Source organism: Rhinopithecus bieti, unplaced genomic scaffold (genome assembly GCF_001698545.2).
Source record: "Rhinopithecus bieti isolate Rb0 unplaced genomic scaffold, ASM169854v2 scaffold_28055, whole genome shotgun sequence".
Lineage (NCBI taxonomy): Eukaryota > Metazoa > Chordata > Mammalia > Primates > Cercopithecidae > Rhinopithecus > Rhinopithecus bieti.
The window spans coordinates 2,057,427-2,060,718 of record NW_016812914.1 but is presented as its reverse complement, the minus strand read 5'-3'; the positions used below and the strand labels follow the sequence as shown (position 1 = coordinate 2,060,718).

General features: G+C 52.2%; 1 protein-coding gene across 2 annotated transcripts in view; it reads left to right on the top strand.

The window, feature by feature from the left end:
* Positions 1-235: 235 nt before the first annotated feature.
* ATCAY (ATCAY kinesin light chain interacting caytaxin) overlaps positions 236-3,292 on the top strand; it is a 26,381-nt gene continuing 23,324 nt past the window's right edge. For both annotated transcript variants that reach the window (XM_017847259.1, XM_017847260.1), the window contains exon 1: positions 236-318. In XM_017847259.1, the coding sequence (XP_017702748.1) occupies positions 303-318 (16 nt within the window). In that variant the 5' untranslated portion in view covers positions 236-302. The remainder of the gene's footprint in view (positions 319-3,292) is intronic.

Sequence of the window (3,292 nt, the reverse complement as noted above, 5' to 3'; positions counted from 1 at the left end):
GAGGATCTCTTGAGCATAGGAGGTTGAGGCTGCAGTGAGCCATGATCACGCTACTGCACTCCAGCCTGGGCGATAGAGTGAGGCTCTGTCTCCAAAAAAAAATGTATATATTTAAGTCCAGTGATTCTCCGGAACTAACTGCGTTTTTCTTTTGTTCCTGTCTGACTTGCTTGGCTGGACCTGTCTGGGCTACTCCATTGTCCTCTGCCTGAATCTCTGGTGCCCGGCGACTGATGCCCATTCCTGGATGGGTCCGTAGACCGCTCCCAGAAGAGACGGGGGTGGAATTGCTTGGCAGCCCCATGGAAGACACATCCTGTAAGTTTCCACGTCCGCAGAAGGGCGGAAACGGGCTCAGTGCTTCCGGGTTTCAGCCCTGCCTGGGGCTGTAACTATAGAAATGTCAGAGGCCACACCGTGGGCAGAATGTTCCGTCCTGGGGTCTACAGTGGAAGTGGCCGTGGTGGGTGAGAGACACAGTGGATGATGGTGCTGTCATGAAGCCAGCACGCTGTGTTGCTGTGTGTCCCTGTGCTAGTCACTCAGCCTCTCTGTGCCTCCAATGCCTCATCTACTAAATGTAGGTAGTGAGCTTCTCACAGAGGGGGCATGTAAGGATTAAATGAGGTGATGCCAAGTGCCCTGGAGGCACAAAGTCAGCACAGCCAAGGGTACCCTGGGAGGCTCTGCTATCCAGAGCTCTAAACATATACATTTTAATGTATAATACATTATATTGGACCCAAATATATACATTTTTTAGGAGACCGGGTCATACTCTGTCATCCAGGCTGGAGTGCAGTGGTGTGATCATGGCTCACTGCAGCCTCAGCCTCCTGGGCTCAAGAGATCCTCCTGCCTCAGCCTCCTGAGTAGCTGCGACTACCGGTGCACACCACCATGGCTGGCTACTTTTGGTAGTTTTTGTAGAGATGGGATCTAGCTATGTTGCCCAGGCTTCCCTTGAACTCCTGGGCTCAAGCCATCTTCCCGCCTCGGCCTCCCAAAGTGCTGGGATTACGGGCGTGAGCCACCACTCCTGGCATGTTTTTCCTTTAGCAGAGGAAAAAAAATCATAACGTAGCAGGCTCTAAAGCCCCAGATCCCGGGGACGGGAGTCCTGGGCGGCCAGAGGAGCCGCCCTGAACCTTGTGCTCTCACTGGCATCTCCTCGCTCAGCCCTCCTGGGACCCTTGCTATGCCCGCATCTCTGCCATGCAACTCACCATAATGCCCTTCCTCCAGGGGAGAGACACTGACCAGAGAGGGACGTCCACATCTCTGAGGTCACACAGCAATGAGAGCCCTGCCCAACCCAGCACCTCCCTGCTGCCCCACACTGTGCCATAGAGCCAGGTTAGAGGGACCAGCTCCTCTCCCTTTTCCAGGAACATTCAGGGTGGTGGGTCACCCCAGAGGCAGACCACAGAGTGCAGAGGCCCACAGAGAAGGTAAGGCCATCTGGGGCCCTTTGCATGTGGGGCCTGCTTGGTGCTGTCAAGCCCCAAAGGGTAACCTAAGGCAAGTCTCTGCACCCATCTGGGTCCCGCTTCCAAGGAAGGGAGGTGTTAACAACAGCACCCCACTTCCTAGGTGTGGCCGGCTAGATATCAGCCCCCAACCCATCCAGATCTGAATCCCCGGAACCTGACAATGTTCCCTTTCCTGCAGAAGGGATTTTGCAGACAGGATTAAATTAAGGACCTCAAAATAGGTCAATGTCATGGTTAATTGTATGTGTCCACGTGGCCAGGCCGTGGTTACCTGAGTATTTGGTCAAATGCTACTCTAGAATGTAGCTGTGAAGGTATTTTTTGAGATGAGCTTAAGATTTAAATGAGTGGACTTTGGGCTGGACGTAGTGGCTCATGCCTGTAATCCCAGCACTGTGGGAGGCCGAGGCGGGTGGATCACCTGAGGTCAGAAGCTCGAGACCAGCCTGGGCAACATGGTGAAACCCCGTCTCTACTAAAAAAAAAAAACTACAAAACTTAGCTGGGCATGGTGACAGGTGCCTGTAGTCCCAGCTACTCAGGAGGCTGAGGCAAGAGAATTGCTTGAACCCAGGAGGCAGAGGTTGCAGTGAGTCAAGATAGCACCACTGCACTCCAGCCTGGGCAATGGAGTGAGACTCCGTCTCAAAAATAAAAATAAAAATAGGGCGCAGTTGCTCACGCCTATAATCCCAGCACTTTGGGAGGCCGAGGCGAGCGGGTCACGAGGTCAGGAGTTCAAGACGAACCTGGCCAACATCGTGAAGCCCCGTCTCTACTAAAGATAAAAAAAAAAAAAAAAAAAAAATTAGCTGACATGGTGGCATGTGCCTGTAATCCCAGTCATTCTGGAGGCTGAGGCATGAGGATCACTTGAACCCAGGAGACAGAGGTTGCAGTGAGCTGAGATCGTGCCATTGCACTCCAGCCTGGGTGACAAGGTGAGACTCTGTCTCAAAAAAAAAAAAAAATTAGCCGGGTGTGGTGGCGCATGCCTATGATCCCAGCTACTGGGGAGGCTCAGGCAGGAGAATCACTTGAACCTGAGAGGCGGAGGTTGCAGTGAGCCGAGATCATACCACTGTACTCCAGCCTGGGTGACAAAGTGAGACTCCATCTCAAAAAACAAATAAATAAATAAAACAAAATAAATTAGTGGACTTTAGATTAAGGCAGGCAGCTGTCTGTGATGAGGGTGGGCCTCATCTAATCAGTTGAAGGTTTTAAGAGACAAAGACTGAGGTTCCCCCAGGCAGGGACAATTCTGCCTGCGGATGCCTTTGCAACATCAACCCTTCCTTAGGCGTCTCACCTGCTGGCCCGCCCTGCCAATTGAGAACTTGTCAGTCACTGTGATCACATGAGCTAATTCCTTAAAATAAATTTCTCGGCCGGGCGCGGTGGCTCAAGCCTGTAATCTCAGCACTTTGGGAGGCCGAGGCGGGTGGATCACGAGGTCAGGAGACCAAGACCATCCTGGCTAAAACGGTGAAACCCCGTCTCTACTGAAAATACAAAAAATTAGCCAGGCGTGGTGGTGGGCACCTGTAGTCCCAGCTACTCGGGAGGCTGAGGCAGGAGAATGGTGTGAACCCGGGAGGCGGCGCTTGCAGTGAGCCGAGATCGCGCCACTGCACTCCAGCCTGGGCGACAGAGCGAGACTCCGTCTCAAAATAAATAAATAAATAAATAAATTAATTAATTTCTCCCTCTCTCTGTCTTTCCATATACATGGGAGAAAAAAATATCTACACATGGCCAGGCGCGGTGGCGCAAGCCTGTAATCCAAGCACTTTGGG